The sequence below is a fragment of the Nanorana parkeri genome, unplaced genomic scaffold, assembly GCF_000935625.1.
Source record: "Nanorana parkeri isolate BGI_ZX_2015 unplaced genomic scaffold, ASM93562v1 scaffold262, whole genome shotgun sequence".
Lineage (NCBI taxonomy): Eukaryota > Metazoa > Chordata > Amphibia > Anura > Dicroglossidae > Nanorana > Nanorana parkeri.
The window spans coordinates 1,114,626-1,142,348 of NW_017306530.1; the positions used below are offsets into that span (position 1 = coordinate 1,114,626).

The following is a 27,723-nucleotide window of genomic DNA, read 5'->3' on the forward strand; positions in this document are numbered from 1 at the left end:
AATAAAAGAAAGTTGGGGATTGCTTGAAGTCCTCTGTCAAGCATGGCAACGGAAATATAATGGTATGCAGCTGCTTTGGTGCTGTTATGTGGGAAAATGAGCCAGAAAGGTTACTACTCTGTTTTACAAAGTCATAAACCTGTAGTCCATGCTGGATTGATGTAAAATTAATCACCCAGAAGGACACTGATCTAAAAAATACTTCTAAGCTATGCAAAGCCTTTTTGATTTAAATACAGGACTCATAAGTACCATCTTTTATGGACAGGCTTCACAATCACTAGATATCAACCCCAACTAAGATGTGGGAAGAAAGTCACCCTAAGGTCTAAAATTCTCTACAGGCTGGCAACACCTCTGGAAAGGGCTACAGAAGACTGGGCTCAAATGTTCCCTTAATATCTTCAAATTCTGGCTGCTAAAATACTTGCTAGATTAGCCACCCTCTTCTTTTTTGACTTATGTCTTATTTTGCACTGATTGTGTGCGGAGGCAGCCATAGTGTTAGAAGTAGGGCTTTGCTTCCTCATATCAGAGCTTCCAGCAAGGAGAACAGTAATCAGCACAGTAGTAACATCACCAAATCCCACCCAATATTTCCTGAAACTATCGGTCAGAGAGAGCAGTGCTTTTGACACTGATTTTTAGCTAAAAGGTTGTAGGCAAAGGAATTCATAGGCACCCTTACATAATGGAAAAACACTGTTATTTATCATGAGGAATTGAAGACCAAAGGTAAAAAAAATGTCAGTGTACTCTTTAGGCACAATTTACATTTCTATATGTTCATTATAATGATGCCTTTTGATGTGCTCCCCCTACAGTGCTCGGGAAATGCTTTGTCATTCATTAAATATTTATTTGTAAAACAAATGAATAAAAAAAACCCAAACCATTTTGAGTTTAATTAGGTTTTTAACCACTTGAAGACCGGTGTGTTAAACCCCCTTCCTGCCCAGGCCATTTTTCAGTATTCAGAGCTGCAGTACTTTGACATTGATTCAGTCATGCAATGCTGTAGTGAATTTAATTTTATATCATTTTTTTGGGGACACATGGGGGGATTTATCAAATCTGGAGCAGTTGCGTATGGCAACCAATCAGCTTCTCTCTTCAGCTAAACTTTGAAAATGAAAGGTGGATGCTGATTGGTTGTCATGCACAGCGGCTCCAGATTTTTTCTGCTCCAGTTTTGATTCCCCTTAGAGATTTCTTTTGATTGTTCTTAATCACCACTGGGGGTTTTTATTTTCTACTACATAACAGAGAAGTTTGAAAAACAACAAAAAAAACAGGTTTTTCCCACTTAATGTTACGAAACATCTATTACCCAATTTTTTAAAATATAAAAGACGGGGTCACGTTGGGTAAATAGACATCAAACATGTCAAGCCTTAAAACTGTGCACGCACACGAAATCGCAAAAAACACTACCATACCAAAATTGGCCATAGGCGACGCTTTTTACCACTCATTAGTTTAGTGTTAATGATTAATGGCTCTAAAATTATTGCCCGCACTTTCGCGGTGAAAAGTAACATGGCGGCGTAATGGGCACAAATGTCGTTTTTGCACGTAGGCGTAGCTGACCCATTTTTGCTTGTGTATGTGGGGGCGGGGGACTTTAAAAAAGACTTTTGATTTTTAGGTGCAACAAATTTTTATGAGACTTTAATTTTTTTTTTACTTCTGTTTTAGTTTTTACACTTAACGTTATTGCTTCTAAGCCCCCTATGTGATATCAAATGACAGTGACAGGTCGTCTTTATGGAGACATCAGGGGTCCCCAAGACCCCTAATGTCACTTAGAGACCCCCAAAGAAGCTGATGAAGCAGAGAAATGGCACAAAATACAGGCAATCGGGCAGCTTTGCACGAGCGGGGGTGGGGCAAGGACTTTTTAAAACGCCCACCCGCATCTAAAAGGCTTCCACCCGTCTGTTTTATATATGGCCGCTTGACAGGAAGCGGTTTAAGTAATAAACTAGTTTGTCAATTAGATCTTCATAACTTTAATTCCCCTGTAGTAATAATAATGTGTATATTTTAGTTTATTGGTGTATGTTGTATTTATTTTTAACTTTAATTTTTTCACTGGGCCAGATTTGGCAACATTATCTGAGATGTACATGTGCATTTCAAAGAAACAACTTTTACACTCCTGTAATGTGACATAAGATTAGGTAAATGCTGTCCAAGCTCCTATTTTTTGCCGTTTGTGTATAGTTGACAGGTTCTTTGAAAGTGATCGTAGTTAAGGTGATTTTTGTATTTTTGACAAATGCTCACATAGTGTTTTGTTAGTAAGTAGTGAGAAAAGATAAATGTCTTGGAGATAGTTTAGCCCTCTCTAATGTTAAGATAAGGATATCTATGAAAATGTGAAAACCACTTTTCCTGGAAGAGTGAAATTTTTCAGATTAACCCCCTTGTTCTCAAATGAAGGAAATATTTCACTTTTTCTCCCCCCCCCCCCATTGTTAAATAATTTGTTGTGAGATATACATACATTTTTTTGGAGGTAAAAAATGGGCTGCCTTATGGCAAAATGGTTTTTCAAAATGATTTCTCTGTGGTAGAGGTGCCATTAGGTAGATCGCGATCGAAAGTGGGCTTGCAGTCCCGACCACTATCCCGCAGTGTTAGTACGACCGAAAGTGTTCTGCAGTTCCCCGCATGACCTGACGGTTGCGCTTTACACGGTCTGGGCTCCACAGCAGTCCTGGCACAGTACTGTAACCCTCCTGGCTGTTAGCACCAGGATATGTCTACTAGATACAGCGGCATGAAGTGGAGGACCGGCTGAGCAAGCTGCACCCGGTCCATAGTACATCTCACATTTAGCACAGAATAAATAGAGCACATCAGGACCACCAAGGTACTGTGATCTGTACCAAGCTGACTGTAGGGCAGAGAGCGAGGAGAGACAGCCAGAGGTGGGAGCGAGGAGAGACAGCCAGAGGTGGGAGCGAGGAGAGACAGCCAGAGGTGGGAGCGAGGAGAGACAGCCAGAGGTGGGAGCGAGGAGAGACAGCCAGGAAAGGCAGATCTATTGTGCTATGGGAGTTTTGAGTATATTGTTAAAATTGAACATCTGTATTCAAATGATTAGGTTTATTCAATTTTAATTTACATGCAATAGTCCCAGTAAGCATTTTAATGTGTTTGTTTTTAAAATAAATGTGTTTTTTTTTTCATTGGTAAATCTTATTAAGCTTGTCATTTGAAAAGTAGATCTTAACACGAAAAATTGTAGGCACCCCTGCTCTATGGAATCTATAGACATACGTAAAAAAAGAAAAAAAAAATGTTTTTTTAAAAACTCTTTTGACCAGATTTAAAAAAACAATAGTTTTACTGTAAATAAAAAGTATACGTTATTTGCAAATAAGAAAAAGTTTTTGTTTTACCAACTGCACATTTTCTTGTTGGACAGGCAGAGCCAGCTGTCACTCACGCAGCTGGGCGGATCCAGACATAATTGTCGGGATCCGCTTCAGCTGCGGCGTCTCAGTATACCGCAAACTGTAGCTCGCAGTATACTGAGGGTAGGGTGACGGAAGGACGCCAGTTTATGTCCTCCCGTTACCCTAAGGAGAACTATGGGGAAAAGCCCTAACCCCATAGTTCTCCTTTTAATAAGGGTTTAAATCAGAATAATAATCTTGTTACAATGGCACCTGCAAAAGGGTGGGATATATTAGGCAGCAAGTGAACGTTTTGTCCCTGATGTTGATGAGTTGGGAGCAGAAAAAATGGGCAAGTGTTAGGATTTGATAGACTTAGAAATGGCCACATTTTGATGGGTAGATGGCTGGTTCAGAGCAACTCCAAAGATGCAGCTCTTGTGGGATGTTCCTGGTCTGTAGTGGTCATGACCTACCAAAAGTGGTCCTAGGAAGGAAAACTGGTGACAGTATCATGGGCAACCAAGGCTCATTGATACACGTGGTGAGCGAGGGCTGGCCCTTGTAGTCCGATCTAGTAGAAGAGCTACTGTAGTTCAGATTGGTGAACAATAGGGCTGCAACCAAGTAATCGATTTAATCGTTAATGATAATTCATTATCGATTAATTGGTTCGATCCCTTAGCTCTCTCCTTCATGCTGGGAGGAGGGCACAGCAAGCAGTCGGTGGGTGCAATAGCCAGTCTGCTATTGGCTATTGCACCAGCCCACTGCCTGCTGTATTTACATTCAGCTGCCGTCTGTGGAATCTTGCCACTGGCAGCTGTCATCCCCTGGCTGAAGCTATTCAAGCACAATGTGCTTAGAAAACAATTATTGAAAATTTATAAGAGGTGGGGAAAAACGTCATTTTCAGTTTCAGCCTGACATATTTTGCTGCCAGAGGTGCGTTGCAGTGCCATTCATTTCAAAGGCATCACAAATGCACCTCCCACCCACAGTGTTATCGCCCACAGTGCAGTGCGATTGCAAAAAATTGTGCCTGCAGTTTTATTCTGAAGTAAACTGTAACACTGCATTTGTGTATTTTATTTTAAATTAAGGATGGTATTTATTTTTTTATCCAGTTCATCGATTAATCAAAAAATTATCAGCCAACTAATCGATTATGAAAATGATCATTAGTTGCAACTCTACTGAAAAAGTTAATGCTGGTTCCAATAGAAAGGTGTTAGTCTTCACTCTATCATGGAAGTGAGCTTGGAGCGGTTGCTACTTTACAACACACACAGGTTCCATAAGGAACAAAAGTAGCCACCTTCCAGAAGGAAGGACAGTGTCATCACAAATACAGAGATGATTTGATGATCTACAGCTGAGTGATGCCCAGATAGATACATTTTTGTTAATAGTTAGGTTACTTGAATCCATTTTTAAAGTGTACCTTTATCCATATCTTCAAAATAATAACAAAGGCACCTTTTAGAAATGTTTAGTAATGACAATCTACAAACACATACTTCTAGATAATAGCAGGCTTTGTATTCTTTGCATACCTTGTTTCTCTTTTCTTTTCCTATCTTCTGACAGTGGCCATGTTTACTAAGGGCAGGTTACTAGCTCTCCTATTACTTACTTAAATTCTGGCACATGTGACTAGGACAAGTGACCATGCACATCATCTTACGGGAGGAAAATGCCTTTTCCCGAGATCTCATGAGATTTCCTAGCAATGCTCTGCTGATGACTAGGCAATCCCAGTGTGCATTGCATTTGCAAATTAAAGTAATTTGCACTTTGAAAGCAGGAAGTGAATGCTCTGTAAGTGTAAGTATTTCAAAATCACGGCAGTTTACACCTGACATGTATATGTTATTATTAATCATCCATCATACATAGATGGATGCATTGGTAGAATTATATTTTTGAGTGTAAAGGTCCGCTTTCCAGATGTCTTTTTAATGCTAAACTTGACACCCCATAGCAAGCTATGTTTGGACTTCTTACCATCCATCGTATGTGTTAGTAAGTTGATGCACAGCGTAATTGTGGATTAACTGGAGCATGGATAAGCAAGGCAGTGAATTCTTTGTGTCTCCTGATTTCTACTTTCCCCAAGCTTGGCCTTGTGCTGGAGAGGTGATGTCATCCTCCCATCAGAATCTAGAGAAAGGAGCCCCAGCCTTCTATCAGGACACAAAACAAACTGCTCATAGTCTGTTGCAGCATTGTGCGTTGGTTCTTTCTGTACAATGCGGTGCCTGTGTGCCATCCTGAGGCCTGTTAGTGCTGAAAGTTCCTGTTCGATCTACTACAAGCAACAGTCAGCTTCACAAGTGTGAGTTGGATATGAAATTATTGGGAAACTGCTTGTGTACAAGTAGCTTGTTAACACGCTGCTGTATGTAAAGACTGCTATTGCACCTGGAATAACAGATGTCCTCATTCTGCATCATGTCTTGATAGGAGTTGTAGACAGGCTTAGGCACTGTACTTTTAATCTTCATTTTCTCAGGGTTGTTTTATCTTTCACTTTTGTTTTGTGTTTATAGAGAAAATGCTTTTAGGGGATACCCATAAAAGTTGGGAATATTTCAGGAACTCTGTGTAGCTTTGGGTTGGGTTAAATTCATTTTTGTGAAATGCTAATTCAGTGCACTTTCCAGTTATGTGCAAAGACTCCTGGAAATTCTCTTTTAATAGATTTCAAAGTGAGTGATAAAATCAAAATGTGCAAATTGTTATTCACCCATTTTATTTTGACTGGCAAGGTTATTCCTTTATGGTTTTGATATGGTAGATCTGTGTGCAGTAACTCAAATAATAGGTTCATGAACAATGAATTCTGTGAGGTTGCTGTAGATCACAGTACTGTACACTGACATTACACTTTGTTTTATTTGTATATCAATTTGTATTAAACTCTTCTTGTGAACTGTGCCAAACAAACTGAGTTTCACTAAACCATATAAGAATTGAGTGTATAATACAACTCACCATAGACATGTATTATTATTTTTTTTTTCAAACCACAGTTGAAATGTAACAATTGCTACAAATTAACATTGCTCCCCATGTTTACAGTATTGACTGGATTCTTTGTTGAATGTTGGGGGCACTTTATTGCAGGATTTAATATGCATTTTTGGATTTGAAATTTAAATCCCAAATATTCATTAAAACACAGGCACATTTGTGTACAGGTGTACAGATGTACAGATCAGCTAAGCTGATTTTTACTCAGGTCAAAAACTATTAACTGTAATAGGTTTGATTTTGTTCATGAATTTTGAAGCCGAAGGCCATGTTTTGCTTTTCAGGTGGTGCAAGCAAGGGAATTGCTGACTGAGCTCTTTATGGTGTTCGGAAGGATTTGTTGTTTTGTGGGTGGTTTGCTTGTTCAATGTATACTTGTTTCCTATTGTGTATCCTTAGAGTGCAGTGTCTGCAAGGTGAGCAGAGGAGATGGTCTAGGCATTATTTACAAGAATCAGAACAGACTGAATGAAAGAATGTTTTGTCCTTTGTGGCGTGGCTAAGAATTGTTATAATTTTACTGCAGATCACCAAGATACTGTGACAGACTGAAACACTAGGGAATCTAGAATTTCCCCCTGCATTCAGCCATTCATTCTCTTTTTCTACCTCTTGCCACCTGCTTCATATACAAAAAAAACCACAATACATTTACAGTATACATGGAAGCAGAGCATGTTGCTTTGTTGAAAGTACACAAGTATATAAAAATCATACAGCTTTATTCAAAAGAAGTTTGCAAACTGTTAAAGGTGCCAACAGACTGCTAAAACTTTGCTTGTATACATGTTTATGCTAGTTTTCCCTAATGCATGCACTTCCTTGATAGTAGGTCTCGCTGTGAATTAGTTAGACCGGTACCCATGGCATTACTGCTAAGGAGCATTAAAGCTTCCAGATTAAATATACCTCCTAACAGGAGGTGTGTTCAGTATGTGAACTTGGGGAGTCCAGTTGAGAAGACTTTATTGTATCTGGATGTTTACCTTAAACCCCTCAATGACTGTGGGCAATAGATCAACAGCCTAATGTGGGGTTTTCCTGTGAAAAGAAATTGTGTCGAGAGTTGAGAAAGTAGCTCTTGGTAATCTGTCTAGCGATTTATATGTCAAAGCAGTGGTTTAAAAATGCTCCTTTGTCTTCATGCATGTTGACTCCCATTGCTTATTTTTTGGCAGTTGCAATCAGCTGTCGGGGTTGGGGGAGAGGGGGTGATTAGACACACGTTACAGTATTGGTTTATGTTAAAAAATTTGAGGGTTTAATGTCACTTTAAATGTAAAATACACCTAGCCTTTAGAGACACTTTAGATTCCCTTTTAAAAAAATGTAAGAAAGTATGACAGACAATGCCTGTGCCCTGAGTTGACAATATCAGCTAAGTGATGTCTCTTCTGTATCTTTACCATTGTAGCGAAGAGCTTGGAGAGTTCATGGAGATGAAAGGTGCCAACCCTCCAGGTATTCTTGTGTTAACGACCGGCCTGAGTAAGCCATTTATGCGTCTGGACAAATATCCAACGTTACTAAAAGAGCTGGAGCGACACATGGAGGTAAAACATTTTTTGTTTTTGTTTGTTCGTTTGGCATTATGGTAAATGACCCCACCCCAGAGACCACAGACATGAGGGGCTGTGTGTGCTGCAAGAAGCCCATATATACCTTTGCCATGAGTGAGAGTTATTGATTTACATATTTCTTCATCTTTCTCATATACCATGTGCACATTTGCTAAAATGGTTTACTGACCAGGATAAACTGCTCTCTGTCATGGGCTATCCAACAATTGTGCAACTGCTAACCCTAGCATTATTTCAAGACAAAATGCAACACAGTAATTAGTTAATCACATCTGAATGCCTAATACTATCCTAATACTAAATGCATTGCATCGGTGTTTGCTAAGCTGTATTAGCCTTGTATGGTGATTTGACCTGCCTCAATTTAAGGCCGCAACTTGCCTAACCAAATAAGCCCAGAGCTGTCACTAGACACTCATTTGGGGCAGTCGCCTTTATGATAACGACCAATATTATTAGGGCTAAGCTCAACTCCATGTTATAGAAGTTTTGATTTGCAATGTCATGATAACATTTAAAATATTTGAATCAATTATTGCAAAGAAACTCATTTAATAGGAGTCTCTCTGTTTGTTTTCAGGATTATCACCCAGATAGACCAGATATACAGAAATCCATGACATCTTTCAAGAACCTGTCGGTAAACACTCAGTGTGAAATTTCATCAGTTTTTTGTTCATGGCTTTTTGAAATTTTAGGAATTTTCTGTGTTTTCCAATCTGATTATAAATATTGTTGTGTCTAATATAAAACGCTTTGGTCATTTGTGAATTTGTCATATTAACAGTGGTTAAAAACAACTAAGGTCATTGAGAGTAAAGTATGTGAATTTTTAATATTAGTAATTATTGCAACCTATAGTAGCACAACTAAATGCTTCCTGTACAGGCAGTCCCCGGGTTACATACAAGTTAGGGACTGTAGGTTTGTACTTAAGTTAAATTTGTATGCAAGTCGGAACAGGTAAATTTTTTAAGTGTAGCTCCAGCCCAAATTTTTTTTTTTCGTTTTGGATAGCATAGGGAAGGGTCACGTTTTGCTTTGCTGTTTGTTCCTGTTGTTCAGAAGATAAAAAAGTTGTATTATTTAAAATGACACCAAAAAAAGTTTTTTTTTTTTCTATTTTTAATTTTATTTTATAAACTTAATTTTTTTTATTTGTTTGCATTTTTTATTTTTATTTAACTTTTTTTTTTTTTACATTTTTTTGTCTTTTTAAATTTATTTATAAAAAAAAAAAAACTTTTTATTTTTTGCATTTTAATGCTGGGAGCAATAGCCAGCCTGCTATTTCAACCTTGGATATTTCAAATTGCAATAGCCAATAGCAGGCTGGCTATTGCATCTGCCCACTTCCTGCTGTCAATCAGCAGAGGATGGGCCTGAAGGAGAAAGTTCTCTATCAGGTCCTCCCATGTTGATTGACAGCAGGCAGTAGGCGGGTGCAATAGCCAGCTTGCTATTGGCTATTGCATTGATGAAGAGAAGGCAGGGGAGTGGGGCAGAGGAGCCGCAGCCGGGTTTTTGATAGAACACTGGACCAGGGGAGCTGAGAATCGTCCGGACCGTGGAAGCCGACGGACCGGCGGAAGAGGAGGCCGGGACAGCAGCGGAGGTACCGGGGGCAGCGGAGGAATGCATCGGTCTGTGTCCCTGCTGCCTCCGCCAACACAGGCGGGCAGAGCAGCGGGGATTTGAAGGGACACAGGCCGCTGCAGCCACAGTTCTCCTAAATGTACCGGCAGCTGGCTTACTTCTTACTTACTTAACCGGCATGATTTACTTCTGGCTTTAATTATCATGTTGCTTGAACCAAACAACTGAGTTTTAGATCACATACCCTGATATCACATTGTAGCATTTTCATGTAATCTGGAATTTATTAGTTGCTCATTTATTTCCAGCTACCTAGGTCTTGGGGCAGTGAAGCAGCCTTAAGCTATTAAATTCTCTTTACCAACCTTTATAGTTGGGATAATGTGCTAATCCGTATTGCATTCTCTCAAAGTATAACACTATTTATATTTACCACAAAGTTAAACTTTTTCTTAATCTTAACATTAACAAGACATGTTTTTTTATAGTACTGTTTAATTTGGGGGATGGGTGGTATTTAGCCTATGTGAGGCAATTCTTATGGTAAACTTTTATCAATTTTATGCAACTGTCATCAAAGCCAAGAAATGCCTGTGAATCTTGCAAGGCTTCTTGGGCATCTAAGGATTGCATAGCCTGTCTGTGCACTGATCTTAGCTAGAAACCCATTTCTTTTTTAAAGGTGTTCTTTGTTTATTTGACATATTTAGAGTACAACAACAGACACAGTAACCACTGTGTTGAAGAACTATAAAGGGCAGCTATGCAGAGCCAGGAAATAGTAAAAACCTGGGATATAAAATGATACTCACATTTATACAAACAGACATATAATACATTTCTCCCTTCCAGCCAAGGATACAGCTCAAATCAATTAGTTGAAAGGTAGCAAAAAAAAAAAGCAAGTATAAATGTAAAGATCTAGAAGGGTTTATCTGATGAGGAATCCAGCCATGGTTGCCAAATTTAATAACATTTACGAGGGCAGGCTCCGCATATGCATATTTTATATTTAGTGTGTTCTTAATTTACTTGGTAATTGATGTAAGAATTAGAGGATTGACATTTTTCCTTCCTTTTGACCTTCTTAGCTTGATGTAAAATCAGCCAAAACATAGTGTGTGCATGTAGAAGAGGTACAAAGCCTTTGAGAATGCCTAGAATGCAAACCTCTGTAGTCCCTGGTGCATTGAAGTTCAGATGGGTATCTAGGGCAGATAGTAAACTGTTCTAAAAAGCATCAAGACAGGGACAAGACTAGTACATATATAACATGTTAGCTGGCCATGCATTACAACTAGGGCATTGAGCATTTGATCCAAGACCCAAGGACAAGACCAATACATATGGAACAAATTAGCTGACCATGTACTACAGCTGGGGCATTGAATCCAAGATCTTCTGGTGTATTGTTCAACTGATGGATAATTTTTACTTGAGCAAGCTTGTCTGCAGTACTAATAATATCTATTAACTGGGTATCTGTGACCTTCTCCAATCCCCTTTTCCACAAGCCTAGGTATTGATTGCAACTATTTGCAGTGGGATGCAGCTAATGGTTGGACCCCTTTAGTATGTTCGTAGATTTTGTTTGTTCTATGATTTTAAAAGCAGTGGTCTTCGGAGGGTTGGGGGGAGGACAATCAACTCCAGAGTCCTGAAAGCAACTGTATTTGAAGAAACAATTCTTGCTGACTTGTGTTTTCTACTGAAGAGCCTCAAAGGATAGAAATTAACCATTTTAAAACAACTGTAAGAGGTAGACAGTACCTTTCCTTAACCACCAAGTAGAGCCAGGCGAGTTGTAAAGTGCCTTTAATTTACAGTTGTGCCACAGAGGAGTCTGAAGTGACACATGGCATTGAGAAGGCATGAGAATGCCCTCAGCCTCAATGCAGGCCAGTAAGGAAAAATCTAATGGAGACCACATATCACAGTTCTGCAGGGTAGCTTTATGGATGTCATCCAGTAAAGCTTGGGAGGAAAGTCTTTTATTACTGCCAGAAGCGCAGTAGATGGACTGGAGTTGGCTTGGAGGAGAACTATGAGGTGAGTGCTTTTCACTCACCTCATAGTTCTAGCCGACCTGTGACAATGAGACTGTCACAGGTCGGCTCAGTAGATCGGGAAGTGAGCGAACACTTACTGGCGTTCACTCACTTCTCGATCCTGTCACAGCTCTCTGCCGTGACACGGGAGTGGCTGGATTCCCCCCTCTCCGCTCCGATCCTCCAGCGCTGACTGGCGGAACGGCCGGGGGAGGAGGCGGGTACAGCTGGTTCTGCCTCTAGATGGGCAGATCCAGCTGTCACTCATGTAGCTGGGCGGATCCATACATAATTGTCGGGATCCGCTTCAGCTGTGGCGTCTCAGTATACCGCGAGCTGTAGCTCCCAGTAGATCGCAGTATACTGAGCTTAGGGTGACAGGAGGACGCTAGTTTGTGTCCCCCCGTTACCCTAAGGAGAACTATGGGGAAAAGCCCTAACCCCATAGCTCCCCTATAATGGAGCCAGTCATAAATATATGTCAGTTGGGAAACAATAAAGTAATTAGGTTAGGGCTGGCCATGCCCACCTCTGCCTGTGTAGCTTGCACAAAAGATCTGGCTATTCTTGGAAGGGGATTGCTCCAAATAAATGTAGAGAGATTCAATACACTGGATTAGTTGCTGGGATAGAAGTATCAGGAATGACCTAGGAACATAAAGAAATGTGGGGAGGAACATTATCTGTATTAGGAATTATGCTGCCAAAGTTCTGTTTCAAATGCTGATTTTGGCAATGGCTTACCTCCTTATTCCCAGTTTGCATGGACAGCATGACCACTTGCTGAATTGGCACCATCCATAGGCAACTTAACTCTTTAATAAGATGCTAAAGTTGAATCAAATGCAAGAGGACAGTGGCTTTCTACACCTTGTCACCTGTGATAAATGACACTTACTAAAGGAACATGGAAGAAATGGGGAGGGTCTAGATAGGAGTGTATTACCTAGCACTGAACAGAAGAGGAGAAAAAGAAGGCTTTATCAATGTAGAAGTAAAGAAGTTACTAAAAGTCAGCATACATCAGAACATAAATAACACAATACAGTTTAATGCAGTCAACAGAAAATATATTATTGGTGGAACAGAACAAATAAGATGTAAAGGCAGGCAGCTCTAGATTCATTGCCTGGATTCCATATAAGTCCTAATAGGTGGTTATATTTAGTTAGGTCATTATTGATATGAATCCCCACATACTTAAATTGGTCAGTGGTCTGCAATTTAGATAGGCCAAGGTAGTAGCAGGTCTGTGGTGGGCCTACTGGGAAGGCCATGGATTTTCCCCAACTCACTTTCAAACCTGAGATTCTCCAGAAGCCTCCTATTTCTAAGGAGATAAGGATTTGTTGTGATTTTCTTCTTTTTTTCTTTTTACGTTTAACCCATCTTAAAGAATACTTATTTTTATTTTTATGACTTATTAATATTGGTGTATTTCTATATGACTTTGATCACATTTTAAAATTTACTAAATCACAAATTCTGATTCCTTGGTCAAACTTTTTTTTTAAAATGTAGACTCTTTGCAGATAACTACAGGCAAAACACAGATATCATTAATTATATTTTAGAAATGTAGAAATAATGGAGGCCCTTCCATTATCAGGATGGCTTAACAATATGTACAAATAATGATTTCCCATTTAAGGTCCTCCCATGTTGATTGACAGCAGGCAGTAGGCGGGTGCAATAGCCAGCTTGCTATTGGCTATTGCATTGATGAAGAGAAGGCAGGGGAGTGGGGCAGAGGAGCCGCAGCCGGGTTTTTGATAGAACACTGGACCAGGGGAGCTGAGAATCGTCCGGACCGTGGAAGCCGACGGACCGGCGGAAGAGGAGGCCGGGACAGCAGCGGAGGTACCGGGGGCAGCGGAGGAATGCATCGGTCTGTGTCCCTGCTGCCTCCGCCAACACAGGCGGGCAGAGCAGCGGGGATTTGAAGGGACACAGGCCGCTGCAGCCACAGTTCTCCTAAATGTACCGGCAGCTGGCTTACTTCTTACTTACTTAACCGGCATGATTTACTTCTGGCTTTAATTATCATGTTGCTTGAACCAAACAACTGAGTTTTAGATCACATACCCTGATATCACATTGTAGCATTTTCATGTAATCTGGAATTTATTAGTTGCTCATTTATTTCCAGCTACCTAGGTCTTGGGGCAGTGAAGCAGCCTTAAGCTATTAAATTCTCTTTACCAACCTTTATAGTTGGGATAATGTGCTAATCCGTATTGCATTCTCTCAAAGTATAACACTATTTATATTTACCACAAAGTTAAACTTTTTCTTAATCTTAACATTAACAAGACATGTTTTTTTATAGTACTGTTTAATTTGGGGGATGGGTGGTATTTAGCCTATGTGAGGCAATTCTTATGGTAAACTTTTATCAATTTTATGCAACTGTCATCAAAGCCAAGAAATGCCTGTGAATCTTGCAAGGCTTCTTGGGCATCTAAGGATTGCATAGCCTGTCTGTGCACTGATCTTAGCTAGAAACCCATTTCTTTTTTAAAGGTGTTCTTTGTTTATTTGACATATTTAGAGTACAACAACAGACACAGTAACCACTGTGTTGAAGAACTATAAAGGGCAGCTATGCAGAGCCAGGAAATAGTAAAAACCTGGGATATAAAATGATACTCACATTTATACAAACAGACATATAATACATTTCTCCCTTCCAGCCAAGGATACAGCTCAAATCAATTAGTTGAAAGGTAGCAAAAAAAAAAAGCAAGTATAAATGTAAAGATCTAGAAGGGTTTATCTGATGAGGAATCCAGCCATGGTTGCCAAATTTAATAACATTTACGAGGGCAGGCTCCGCATATGCATATTTTATATTTAGTGTGTTCTTAATTTACTTGGTAATTGATGTAAGAATTAGAGGATTGACATTTTTCCTTCCTTTTGACCTTCTTAGCTTGATGTAAAATCAGCCAAAACATAGTGTGTGCATGTAGAAGAGGTACAAAGCCTTTGAGAATGCCTAGAATGCAAACCTCTGTAGTCCCTGGTGCATTGAAGTTCAGATGGGTATCTAGGGCAGATAGTAAACTGTTCTAAAAAGCATCAAGACAGGGACAAGACTAGTACATATATAACATGTTAGCTGGCCATGCATTACAACTAGGGCATTGAGCATTTGATCCAAGACCCAAGGACAAGACCAATACATATGGAACAAATTAGCTGACCATGTACTACAGCTGGGGCATTGAATCCAAGATCTTCTGGTGTATTGTTCAACTGATGGATAATTTTTACTTGAGCAAGCTTGTCTGCAGTACTAATAATATCTATTAACTGGGTATCTGTGACCTTCTCCAATCCCCTTTTCCACAAGCCTAGGTATTGATTGCAACTATTTGCAGTGGGATGCAGCTAATGGTTGGACCCCTTTAGTATGTTCGTAGATTTTGTTTGTTCTATGATTTTAAAAGCAGTGGTCTTCGGAGGGTTGGGGGGAGGACAATCAACTCCAGAGTCCTGAAAGCAACTGTATTTGAAGAAACAATTCTTGCTGACTTGTGTTTTCTACTGAAGAGCCTCAAAGGATAGAAATTAACCATTTTAAAACAACTGTAAGAGGTAGACAGTACCTTTCCTTAACCACCAAGTAGAGCCAGGCGAGTTGTAAAGTGCCTTTAATTTACAGTTGTGCCACAGAGGAGTCTGAAGTGACACATGGCATTGAGAAGGCATGAGAATGCCCTCAGCCTCAATGCAGGCCAGTAAGGAAAAATCTAATGGAGACCACATATCACAGTTCTGCAGGGTAGCTTTATGGATGTCATCCAGTAAAGCTTGGGAGGAAAGTCTTTTATTACTGCCAGAAGCGCAGTAGATGGACTGGAGTTGGCTTGGAGGAGAACTATGAGGTGAGTGCTTTTCACTCACCTCATAGTTCTAGCCGACCTGTGACAATGAGACTGTCACAGGTCGGCTCAGTAGATCGGGAAGTGAGCGAACACTTACTGGCGTTCACTCACTTCTCGATCCTGTCACAGCTCTCTGCCGTGACACGGGAGTGGCTGGATTCCCCCCTCTCCGCTCCGATCCTCCAGCGCTGACTGGCGGAACGGCCGGGGGAGGAGGCGGGTACAGCTGGTTCTGCCTCTAGATGGGCAGATCCAGCTGTCACTCATGTAGCTGGGCGGATCCATACATAATTGTCGGGATCCGCTTCAGCTGTGGCGTCTCAGTATACCGCGAGCTGTAGCTCCCAGTAGATCGCAGTATACTGAGCTTAGGGTGACAGGAGGACGCTAGTTTGTGTCCCCCCGTTACCCTAAGGAGAACTATGGGGAAAAGCCCTAACCCCATAGCTCCCCTATAATGGAGCCAGTCATAAATATATGTCAGTTGGGAAACAATAAAGTAATTAGGTTAGGGCTGGCCATGCCCACCTCTGCCTGTGTAGCTTGCACAAAAGATCTGGCTATTCTTGGAAGGGGATTGCTCCAAATAAATGTAGAGAGATTCAATACACTGGATTAGTTGCTGGGATAGAAGTATCAGGAATGACCTAGGAACATAAAGAAATGTGGGGAGGAACATTATCTGTATTAGGAATTATGCTGCCAAAGTTCTGTTTCAAATGCTGATTTTGGCAATGGCTTACCTCCTTATTCCCAGTTTGCATGGACAGCATGACCACTTGCTGAATTGGCACCATCCATAGGCAACTTAACTCTTTAATAAGATGCTAAAGTTGAATCAAATGCAAGAGGACAGTGGCTTTCTACACCTTGTCACCTGTGATAAATGACACTTACTAAAGGAACATGGAAGAAATGGGGAGGGTCTAGATAGGAGTGTATTACCTAGCACTGAACAGAAGAGGAGAAAAAGAAGGCTTTATCAATGTAGAAGTAAAGAAGTTACTAAAAGTCAGCATACATCAGAACATAAATAACACAATACAGTTTAATGCAGTCAACAGAAAATATATTATTGGTGGAACAGAACAAATAAGATGTAAAGGCAGGCAGCTCTAGATTCATTGCCTGGATTCCATATAAGTCCTAATAGGTGGTTATATTTAGTTAGGTCATTATTGATATGAATCCCCACATACTTAAATTGGTCAGTGGTCTGCAATTTAGATAGGCCAAGGTAGTAGCAGGTCTGTGGTGGGCCTACTGGGAAGGCCATGGATTTTCCCCAACTCACTTTCAAACCTGAGATTCTCCAGAAGCCTCCTATTTCTAAGGAGATAAGGATTTGTTGTGATTTTCTTCTTTTTTTCTTTTTACGTTTAACCCATCTTAAAGAATACTTATTTTTATTTTTATGACTTATTAATATTGGTGTATTTCTATATGACTTTGATCACATTTTAAAATTTACTAAATCACAAATTCTGATTCCTTGGTCAAACTTTTTTTTTAAAATGTAGACTCTTTGCAGATAACTACAGGCAAAACACAGATATCATTAATTATATTTTAGAAATGTAGAAATAATGGAGGCCCTTCCATTATCAGGATGGCTTAACAATATGTACAAATAATGATTTCCCATTTACTATGTTTTGAGAAATTCCTTCTTTGCTTAAATGTGAGACTTCCTGTTTTCCTTAAATGTGAGACTTCAGGCACTGTGTTCAGTGCTCTGCCAAGGCTGGCAAAGAGGAAAAATTCCGGAATCAAATTTAATTACTCGCACACAAGGAAGACTAGAGTATTTTACTGCTCAGTATGCGAATAACTTCCAGAGGGATGACCAGGCTTTTGTACAACAGTCAAAACGGTTAATGTCCTTGTTTTACTTCTAAGTCTACATAGCTAACCGTGCTGCTAAAGCTAATTTTATCATGCAGCTCAAGCTATTAAGCATTCTGCCACTATATGCTCTTCTGTGATTCTTTGGCTACTTTCACATGGGTGGCAACGGCTGGCCACTTGTGAGAATCACTAGGATTCTTACCACAGGGACCACTGCTGAATGCAAGCAATGTGAGTGAACGGCAGCGGCAGCTGTAAGAGTTGTTTGTACAAATCAATGGCCTGTGCACCTCTGTTTACATGTAACTGCTCATCCAAGCAGTCACATGCTAATAGAGCCTCTGATCGACCCTGGATGCAGACAGTGTGCATCCAGGAGTGTCATTTCTGCAGACATTCTGGCCACAGCCAATAAGCCAGTTTAAATGCAGCATAGTACAGAATGCAGCTGCATCCAGAAACTACATTTAGCGGCCTCTGAATGCAGCAAAGTATTTGCCCCAGATCCCCCAAGTGAATGTAGCCTTAAGGATTTCCGTCACTAGATGGGTACAACAGACCGGATATGTCCCAAAAATATTAGAGCAAACTTTAGCCTTGTGCCCTTCTTAAGCTATTGGTGATTCATGAGGCCAGATTTGCAAGGCTGGAATTTGATCATCTTCTCACACCTTCAATTGGCACTGTTGTATCAACCTGCTTTTAGAGCCCATTCACACCAGGGCGGTTGTGGATCAGCGCGGTTACCGCTGATAACTACATGAACGGTTCCCATAGCAATGTATGGGATCGTTCATGTCGACGGGTCCGTTCGGGCCGAACCGCCCAGGTGTGAACTTTAAGCAGTTGTTTCTCTCTAGGTAATGTATTCTTATTTATTTTCTCCAAACTGCTATCCTGGAGGATCACCTAAGAACTTAGGAGGTAGTTCTCTATTTAGGATTCCTCAAGGCCCGTATCGTTTCTCTCCTTGTTTTATGCTTGCAGGGTCTTGTTTCCTGACTAAGAATTAAGGGATTATTGCCAAAATAGAGGTCTTTATCCTCTTAATTTACTCAGTTTTTTTGCAGGAAGAAATTTGCATTTCCTAAAGTTGTTTTCTTGAAGGATTCTTAAATAGGGTTGTCAAAGAGGCAAACTCCTCATGTGCAAAATGTACTTATGTTTGCTACAGTCGTGTGAAAAAAAGTACACCCCCTTTGAGTTCTATGGTTTTAGGTATCAGGACATAATAATCATCTGGTCCTTAGCACGTCTTAAAATCAGCTAAATACAACTTCAGATGAACAAGAACACATGACCTGTTACATGGTGTCATTATTTATTTTACAAACATAAAGACAAAAATGGAGATGCTATGTATGAAAAACCAAGTACACCCTTAATGCTTTCCTAGGAATTAAGAGGCCAAGTAGCAGTCAGGTGCTGCTAATCAAATACCCTTAATTATTTAATCATCGGCAAGTGTGACCACCTCTATACAAGCCGAAGTTTTAGCAGTTTGCTGGTCTGGTGCATTCAGGTGTGTGTTAACACACTACCAAGGTGGCAAGACATCAACATCGATCTTAGAGAAGCAATTGTTGCTGTTTATTGCTCTGGCAAGGGTTATACGGCCATTTCCAAACAATTTACATTCAGTCATTCTACAGTGAGGAAGATTATTCACAAGTGGAAAACATTCAAGACCGTTGCCATCTTCCCAGGAGAGTACTTCCCCAGCAAATTCACCCCAAGGTCAGACTGTACAACGCTCAGGGAAACTGCAAAAAAACCCAAGAGTTGCATTTCAGGCTCTACAGACCACAGTTACATGTTAATATTCATGACCGTATAATTACAAAAGACTGAACAAGTATGGTTTGTTTGGAAGGGTTGTGAGGAGAAAGTCTCTTTTCTCTAAAAAAGAACACGGTACCATGGCTTAGCTTAGCAAGGTTGCATCTGACCAAACCACAAGACTTTTGAAACAATGTCTTTTGGACAGACAAGACCTAAATGGAGATGTTTGGCCATAATACACATCATCACATTTGGGGAAAACCAAACACAGCATATCAGCACAAACACCTCATACCAACTGTCGAGCACAGTGGTGGAGTGTTGATGATTCGGGCCTGTTTTGCAGGCACAGGATCTAGTCACCTTGCAGTCATTAACTTGACCATGAACTCCTCTCTATACCAAAGTATTCTAGAGTCAAATGTGAGGCCATCTGTCCGACAGCTAAAGCTTGGCTGAAACTGGGTCATGCAGCAGGACAATGATCCCACCAACAAATCTATTGTAGAATAGCTAAAAAGAATCAAGGTGTTGCAATGGCCCAGTCAAAATCCAGACCTCAACCTGATTGAAATGCTGTGGCGTGACCTTAAGAGAGCTGTGCATAAACAAATGCCTGCAAACCTCAATGAACTGAAGCAATGTTGTAAAAATTAGTGGGCCAAAATTCCTCCACAACTATGTGAGAGACTGATAAAAGTCATGAAGAAAATAACTCAAGTTTTTGCTGATAAAGGTGATTCTACATGGTATTGAATAATGTGGTGTGCTTAGTTTTTCAGACACAGTTTCTCCATTTTGGCTTTAGGTTTGTAAAATAATGACATAGTGTAATATGTAATGTGGTGTTCATTTGAGGTTTTATTTGCCTAATTTAAATACCTGCTAAGGACCAGATGATTATTATGTCCTGATATGTTAAACCATATAATTCAAAGAGGATGTACTTTTTTCACACTGTATATACATTCGAAAATGCTGCACAAGGCCAGGTTCATATTATTGTATTAACTCATAAGGCTACAGCCCACAAAAGTCCTTTGCTCCTCCGCAAAATGGAGCACTATACTCATACTAAAGGATCAGAGTAACAGTTTCTTTGTATTGGAACATTTTCAAAGACCTTCCCAGCCTGGGTGGCCCTACTGGTCGCTGTGCTACCACTGGACAATATTCTTAGAATATCTGACCATGCAGTCTCTTTACTGTAAAATATGTCAATGTAGGTGTGCTTCCAATGGGAAGGTGGGGGCTATTACTGACTGGTGACTTTTTAAAAAGATTATGGTCTTGTTGATACACAGGAAATGTGTTCAAGCCACTGTATTTTTATTTGCAATTATTATTATACTACACCACCCATATAAAGCGCTGTGGGCACACAGCAAACATTTTTAAATTCTACTGAACTTACTCAAAGTTATTATGGAAGGTGATTGTGACCAGCCAGTTTTATACTTTCAGGCACAGTGCCAAGAAGTGAGAAAAAGAAAGGAATTGGAACTTCAGATTCTGAATGAGGCTATTCGCGGCTGGGAAGGGGAAGATATCAAGATACTAGGCACTGTTATTTATATGTCACAAGTAATCATACAGTGTGCAGGAAGTGAGGTAACTATATTTTAGATTTTATTAAAGACTTTATCCATAAACTTGGAATTTCCATTTTTTATGCTGTTTTATAGATGGGTTTTTTAATGAACTGATCTGTGGGTTTCCAGACTTTTAAAGTGTATTTCCTCTTTTGAAGCCAAATTGACAACACCTACTTTATATTTGTTACATGTTCTTGTTCACAAATAAAGTGCTTTTCGCTTTCTTCAAAATCCTACTAAGCCTCCCCCTTTTGTAATGTTACGGAGTGGATTTAATGTTTACCATAATAACCCTGTCTGTAATGCGTTTTCATTAACAGTTGTAAACTAGATTTGAACAAAATCTATCCAAACTAAGGGTTAAAGATTTAAAAGTATTGTATGTTAGTGAGAGGAAGCTCAGTGTGTCCCCAGTCTTTCTATGGGGACAGACTTCCTTTTCAAACTGTTCTCGAATAGCTTGCAGTCTGCACAAAGGCCTCCTTCAAATGAACATCTAAAAAGGTAAGCAATATTTGTAAAACATTTTTTTGATATGCAAAGTGAATGGAAACATATAACAACATATAGTGTGGGTTTCTCAAATTTTACTGCAAAAGTGGAAATGCACTTTAAGCTCAATGTCTTTATTATATTTTAGGCTTATATTTTATATCATTTTTTTAATGAAGTTTAAACATGTTCAAATGCACATACTGTATATAAGCTGACATGGCATGTTAAGTGCATTAGATTTTGTGAATATATTGTGCAGGGCCATACATGCATTTATAGTATTGTCTTCTAGCATTTAGGTAAAATTATTCTGGCATTTAAAATGCAAACAATTAGTCTTTGCCCATTTTATCCAGTGCAGCGTTAGGCATTTTCTATATTGGCAACAAATTGTATAAAGTCCAGAGCACTTATTTTACATGTTAACATAGACTGAATGCCAAGGAACACACAATACATTCTAGGGTTACATATACTGTATAAGCCTCCCATAGTGGTAGTTTATGTCCATGTAAATCTTATTTCAGAGATTCGGTCTTGAATCGCCTTAAGGACAGGTGCTGATTTAGCTTGTGTTCTTTAGTAACCATTTTGCTACCTTCATAAGCACCGATTTAATTAAAGGATTGTACCTTTGGTACACTAAAGGTGCCCATACACCTTACAATAATCTGGAGATTTTTGTCTGCAATTGTGTTTTCCTCAGAAAATCTGCCAGTTGATGGGGAGTGCACAACCTCAATTAAGGTGCCCATAAACTGTACGATTAACGTACGATAATCACGGGAATTCCCGCGATCGTACGATAATCGCAAAGTGTATGGAAGACGTGAGACCGTTTCTACTGTACGATCGCACGTCTTCCGTCGAACAAGCAGGCTGCTTGTTCGACAACTGCCGAACGGGCCGGTGTGCGCACGCGCACACTGCCCGTTCAGCATTGCAGTCATCGGAAGCCCACTCCTCAGCGTGGCGGGCTTGCGATGATCGCAAGTACGATCTGCCTGTCCATGATGGGCAGATCGTACGTTTTTTCAATTACTTTACAACCCTCGCAAGATGAAAGTCTTGAGAGGGTTGTAAAGTGTATGGCCAGCTTTACCGTACAACTGGCAGATTTTTGTCTTTCAACCAGAAAACTTTTGTCTAATTGGATGAAAATTTACAGGTTAGTAGCGTGGTTGTACAACAAAAATCTCAAGTTGCAAACTGCACATGCTAAAATGAAATTCTGTCCTTTCGGTCAATGAAAATCAGCCAGGTGGTGGTACTGACGAACGTTAATTGCGAACTACATTGGTCTGTGCATGATAGGCTAATTGTTAGAAAATTAAACGAGGGTGAGATGTCTGGACAACAAAAGTTGTACAATGGTTGTAAGGTGTATGGCCACCTTTATTCTTTCAATTGTTTCCTTTTTTTCAAGAAATACTCGTATTCCACCTTTCCAGATTCTTATACTAGCCTGTTTCGCTTTGCTTTGTTGTAGAGCCCTTGGGAGATGCACAGATGCGGCTTCATAAGTCTCTCAGCTAGACTTCTCTTCTGTGCATTTGTAAAAGATTCTCCATTCATTCCTAAAAGTAGGGATGCACCGATACCAAGTATTTGGGCGAGTACTCGCCCAAATGCTTCAATACTTCCGATACTGGAACTTCCGGGCAGAGGGAGATTTCCCTCTGACTGGCAGTGCCGAGGGAGCGTGGAACCGGCTTCCTTTCCAATCGGGAAGCCAGGCAGCGAGTCTTGAGGTGCCATCTGGCTTCTTGGCAACAAGTGAAGCCAGCTTCCTAGCCAATCAGGAAGCCTGACGGCACGTCATGAGCCCCCTCCCGGCTTCCTGATTGGCTAGGAAGCTGGCTTCACGTGTTGTTAAGCAACCTGGCCTCCTGACCAATCAGGAAGCCGGGCTCCACGTAATGACCCGGCTTCCTGATTGGTCAGGAAGCCAAGCTGCTAAACTATTAATTAGGTCCATGGTTCCAAATGACATAGAGGGCCAGGAGCACAACACAGCAGGGAGTGCCAGGATCACTTTATCTATTATGAAGATCTTACCTACATGATCTAACTTTATTCTTCCAAGATGATGATGATGCCTAGGAGTATGCCCAGCAGTGGGTTATGCTTTTCTACTGCTCTAATTCTGTAGAGTTAAATTATTTATTTAAGAAATTGTTTGTGAAATAACCAGCTTCTGCCAATTCATGTGAGATATGTGTAAATGTGTTGCAAATATATTGTTAAGAAATGACCTGCTGTTGTATTTTTGCTTCTTTTACAAGGAAAAGAATGAGCGGTATCTTCTACTCTTTCCTAATGTGCTATTAATGCTGTCTGCAAGTCCAAGAATGAGCGGTTTTATCTACCAGGTATGTAGAGGTTTGTATTTATTGCCTTTTAAAGTTATTAAATATAATTATTTGATAATTTGATGGCTTCACTATAAAATAACACTTTGTTCAGAAGGTTATTGTTCAGTTTTAATAATGCATTTGCAATGATTACCTGTTCCTTGAATGGCTTATTCAGAATAATAATTTAACTTTCTTTAGTTATGTGGCTCATGTTGTGTTTGGTACTACTAAAGTATGAACAATCTTTTTAGTAAAGCTTTAGAAACATGGATTGCGACTCCCTAATATTGTGGTTGCACTAGAAGCACACAACCATTTTTTTATGAGATGCGTGCCGTGGCACCTAAAGGGCTTTGCAAAGATGGTGGATGTTTGTGCGTGTTCAAACAATTTATTTAAAGCTGAGCTCCAGGCACAGAAACTTTCAATTTAATATATTCCTCAATAACCTCAAGGGATATAAATCCACTTTGTGTTCATCAAATGTCTTTACAAACCCAGATATTACCTTAGAAAAGGTAATAGCCTGGGTAGAGTTGTGGGTGGCGCCTAGCAGGTCCTCCCAATACAGGCTGCCTGCAGAAAGCCACCGGGGGCAGATACAAGACCAGTAACTCTTCACAAGGAGGGAGAGCAGCAGAGACCAGCATTTATTACAGTAAACTCCTGCATATTGGCAAAGTACAAGAGTTCATGCTTAATTACTCCAAAGATCTGGAAGGAATACACAAAAGAGAACAAGATTTAACTAAGAATACACATGCCTCTTAAATGTAGGCAATGTTTGTTTAGCTTGGCTTTCAGCTTTAATGTAGACAGCAACTTCTAGAGTTTGACACTTTCATCCAAGATTCAAACATTCTTCAGTTTGAAAATGTGTGACACTTGGTTGAAAGTTGCCTGTATCTACAGTGAAAACATTGATAACTAGACCAGACCCCATAGACTCCAGAATTATGTAACCTGTACCAACGGGCACAATTTTTATGAGAATTAAATGTTGCCGTGTTTTTAAAGACTTCTTTCAATATGGCTCCACAAATGCAAGGGGTAAACATTGAGCTGTTGTCAGACTTTAGGCAAAGTGGATATATAGCCAAAGCTTGCGGAAGGGTTAGAATCTGCTGACAATGTTTTGCCAGGCAGGAAGTGAGGGGAACTCTCCAAGAGCAACACTGACTGAAATTAAAATAATATTTTTCAGTAGAGCAGGTTGAGACTATTTATTTATATTTTTATTCCTGTCTGTGCACATTGCTGTAGAAACCATAGTCAGCAGGGACAAAAAGTGAGGATAAATCCTAATGTATCCTGGGATAGCCGTGGCTGAGAGGAGTTCTAATCTTTGTAATATAACTATCCCCATCTATCCTGGAACAAAAGTGTTTGTCTTGACCTATTCTTTAACAGAGCTAGCAAACCTCTTATTATATTTTCCAGCCTTCTACAGGACACCAATCATGTGACCATTGAAATAGCTTAGTTTTTGCCTGGAAACCGAGAAGTGACGTTTTCTGTAGCCCGTGTGCTGCCTATACTGTTAACTGTTTGTGTTGTGTGTGCAATCTACTGGGTGCTCTCTTTGTTGCATATAATGCAAATAATATTTGTATGCTGTGATGTGTGTGTGTGTGTGTGTGTGTGTGTGTGTGTGTGTGTGTGTTGATGCATGGACTCTTAGGGGGATGTGTGCACTGTAATATATGGTATGGGTATGGCTATGTTGTTGTTCAGCCTTACCTTCCAGGGATTACTCGATTTCTAGTTATTTTACCCTTCACCTGTCAAAATAGAAGTTTCAGACTGCTGCACCATGGTATCTTCTGCCTGCTTTTACGTACTGGCAGCAGACACTTATCAGCCATAGAAGAAAGGTTCTATAGGAAATTGTTTTGGAATTTTAACAATGGTTGTTTAAGTCAGTCAGATTAAAAGTTGATTTACTCTACATGTTTGGAGAGCATAGCATATAAAAGTCTATACTCTGTCTTAAGTGAAAAGTGAATACAAACCCTGGGTGGAAAAGTAGGTGTATCAATATTAAACTTAGTTTTGTTTTTACTAAATTTAAATAAAGTATGTGACCCTGTGGCTGTAAACGGAACATACTTAAAATTTGAAGGACACCAAAAGCTTAAAAGATGTTACCTTATAAACTTAACCACCTAACCCTGTTAAAAGAAATGTATATTAAAGTAGAAGTAAAGTATTTGAAAAAGAAAAAAGTCTTCTCGGCTGGATTCCTGTAGAGATAAAGTAACTCCAGTGCACTTGCATGGGAGTTACGTCACTAGGGCCGAGGCTAATCAAGCAGCAAAATATACAAAACCCGGAAGAAAACCAAGAGAGAGGAGGTGAGAGGAGAGCCCGAACGTTGAAGCGCTGGAGGATATCGCTTTGGAATGTAAGGCTGCCAAAATATCTTAATATGCTGTGCATACTAACACATTATGGCTAAAAGATCTGTGCCCCCCCTTTTTTTTAAACCGCAATAGTGAATTGAGAAACATAGGACACTCTAACAGAACACACACCTCTATCCCTGAGAGATTCTGATTCTTACAAATTCTGTTTGCCAGACTGGTTCTCTCATATATTGGACAAAGTAAGAGCTTTACTTTACAGTAAGTACTTAAAGCTGACTGTAGTTGCCCAACTTTCAGTGGTCTGTACCTGAGCAGCCAATCACCAGGCCTAAACACTGTATTGTGGGGGAGTTGCAGAGCCTAATGTAAGGTTCATCTAGTTCAAACTTGCACAGAAATCTCAGGGTGTCAGCCTACCTTAAAAGTATATTTTTAACCAAAATTGTTTTTTTTTTGGAAAGAATTATAATAACTTATGTCAGGTTTAGTGGCATTGGCATCTCTATTTGAAAGATTCCTTTGCTTCCTGTCTGATAAAATGGTTGTCCCCAAAACAAGAAGTAAGGGGAAATATTTCAGCCACAAAGTTAGAATTAGAAAAATGCATTTTTTTTTAATTAAAGGAGAATTATGGGGAGAGTGAAATCACATACCGCTGAGTGATTTTGAGTGATCACAAAATTGAGTGATCACATACCGCTGATCGCTCACTTCCCAATCTTCTCCCTGCAGAGTCACTATCGGTCACTGCTCACCAAAAGGATTCCCCCTCCCCTCTCCGTTCCTCAAGCACTGACGGGGGAGAGGGCGGGCACAGCTGGCTCTGCCTCTAGAGAGACAGAGCCAGCTTTTAATCAGTCATCGGGGTGGATCCTGAAAATATTGTCTGGATCTTTCATGGCTGCAGCGTGGCTCTGTGTTGTCAGCATATAGCGGGCAATAGCCAGCTTCATGCTGAGTTCTGGGTCACAGGAGGCCATTAGTATATGCCCTCCTGTGACCCTAAAGAGAACTATGCCCAAAAAAAGGTTGGGCCATAGATCTCTCTTAAGTAAGGGAAGGCAAAATACCCCTGTCAGCTTTTTATTGTCTGTTTCACTTGTGCAGATTTTCTTTCACTTCCTGCTTGGGTAAATATTGTCCACAGAACAGGAAAAGAGGGAAGCATCTCTTTCTGACAGAGCCCCAGATAGCCGTAAGACTTTACAGGTGTTCTAACCTTTCCCTTTTTTATCCAAAACTACAAAAAATAGTTTGCGGTATAGGTGCACTGTGTTTCTTTTGTAAAGCGAGTCTGTTAAGATGGATCAAATCTTTTTTTAGTCTAAATGTAGTTTTCTTCCCCACAGGGCAAACTTCCTCTAACGGGGATGTGCATCTCAAAGTTGGAAGATAATGAAAATCATAAGAATGCCTATGAAATTTCTGGTAACCTCTTCCTCTCATTATTTCAGTAACTCATCATGCCTCTGTGTTAAGATAAAGCAATTTTTTTTGTGCTATTGATATTATTATTAATTGTATTCATTTAATAACCCGATGATACATGTATTTCCCTTTTAGTTTAATTTTGCTGTACATTTATTTAAAAGAATCATAACCACAAGACATAGGACATTTCCACTTAAAGTGTATTTCCATTTTTACAGTCAAACTCCTCTATATGTTTGTGTTCCTATATATGTTTGTGCTCCTATTCATTCATACCTAAAAAGATGTAAAA

General features: G+C 39.9%; 1 protein-coding gene across 7 annotated transcripts in view; it reads left to right on the forward strand.

The window, feature by feature from the left end:
- Positions 1 to 27,723, forward strand: part of ARHGEF7 (Rho guanine nucleotide exchange factor 7) — a 137,309-nt gene that overhangs the window by 68,289 nt on the left and 41,297 nt on the right. For all 7 annotated transcript variants that reach the window (XM_018557012.1, XM_018557009.1, XM_018557011.1 and 4 more), the window contains 5 exons: positions 7,858 to 7,996; positions 8,604 to 8,663; positions 20,652 to 20,798; positions 23,563 to 23,649; positions 27,350 to 27,428. In XM_018557012.1, coding sequence (XP_018412514.1) covers positions 7,858 to 7,996; positions 8,604 to 8,663; positions 20,652 to 20,798; positions 23,563 to 23,649; positions 27,350 to 27,428 — 512 coding nt within the window. The remainder of the gene's footprint in view (positions 1 to 7,857; positions 7,997 to 8,603; positions 8,664 to 20,651; positions 20,799 to 23,562; positions 23,650 to 27,349; positions 27,429 to 27,723) is intronic.